Source organism: Plasmopara halstedii (assembly GCF_900000015.1).
Source record: "Plasmopara halstedii genome assembly, contig: Scaffold_2547, whole genome shotgun sequence".
Taxonomy (NCBI): domain Eukaryota; phylum Oomycota; class Peronosporomycetes; order Peronosporales; family Peronosporaceae; genus Plasmopara; species Plasmopara halstedii.
In genome coordinates this window covers 273,968-275,192 of record NW_020189454.1, presented here as the reverse complement: position 1 = coordinate 275,192, position 1,225 = coordinate 273,968, and the positions used below count along the sequence as shown (strand labels likewise).

General features: G+C 42.1%; 1 protein-coding gene across 1 annotated transcript; it reads left to right on the top strand.

Moving 5' to 3' along the window:
- Window positions 1-464: 464 nt before the first annotated feature.
- On the top strand, window positions 465-989 carry PHALS_04278 (Mannose-binding lectin; the record flags this gene model as incomplete). Its single annotated transcript, XM_024718365.1, has 1 exon — window positions 465-989. The coding sequence occupies one exon, from the start codon at window positions 465-467 to the stop codon at window positions 987-989; it is 525 nt and encodes a 174-aa protein (XP_024583771.1).
- Between the last annotated feature and the right edge of the window lie 236 nt (window positions 990-1,225).

The following is a 1,225-nucleotide window of genomic DNA, read 5'->3' as shown; positions in this document are numbered from 1 at the left end:
TCAAACGCTACTAATAAAATTCGTTCTTGTCATTTCGGTGTCCTCGCCGATTGAAAAATATGATTAAAGTCGCCGAGGCTGCAGGAAAAGTCGGGCATGTATCATGTGTTTACTAAAATGCCGCTGCTAACGAAGAAGATCATATGCGAGATGGTGAAGGCGATGTGCATCAAAATTTTACTTGAAATTGACATGTTTTGTCAAGATGATGAAGTCCAGACTGAACGAATGAAAAATTACACAGCTTGACACTTTAATATATAATAAGACTTACGAAGTCGTTACTTACAGTGTCATAGCCACCCATAGGATTTTGAAGACCGACTGCTTTTGAAGAACTTACTCTAAACATAACATCACAAACCCTACAAGCTACAAGCGTCCATTCTAGATTCCAGCAATCCGAACTTTCCAGAACAATTCATTCTTGAATATTTCTTCTCCCCGACAACAATACTACCTCAATGAAGCTCTTTTTTTCCTTCCTTTCTGCGTTAGCACTTGTTGAAGGTGCTGATCAGATTCCAAGGACCTTTTCAACGTGCCCATTGGTGGGTGGACGTGGTGGAAAGGAGTTTAACAATGCCAATAAGTTAGAACATGGGCAAAAACTAACGACACTCACAATATGTTTTGGTCATCGCGTGGATGGCCTCGGCGTCAGTTTCGTGCCACCGAGTGGCATGGGCCAAGATCTGTTTTACGGCAGTAAGAACAATTGTCATTCTCATCAGTTGGCTTCTGATGAATACATTACACACTGGGAAGCGCAAACTGTAAAAGCCGACGATAAAACAAAAGTGAGCTACATCAGATTCATGAGCAACAAGGGAACTTATTACGAAGGAGGTCGTGAGACATCGAATGAGAGCAACAAAGCGGATTGCAATGCTCCCGAAGGATATCAACTTGGCTCTCTCTATGGGCGCGCAGGACAGGAGATCGATGCGGTTGGTCCAATTTGGGTAAAGTTGAATCCTGAGCCATAACGAGAACTTGGCATAGTCCAGCAGACTCGTTAATTGAGTGTCAGCAATCTGGTACCGACGACGATGTCACTCTGAATTTGTTTGACGAGGCTTTGGACTTTATTGTTGTCTTTGTCTAGAATTAATCATTTGCTGTAGTTCATATCTTTAAGCTGTTCCAATCTCACGTTAGTTGTCTAAGCTAGCACCGTAGAGAACACAGTTAAAAGTCAATGAACACTTTGTACGTCGTACTT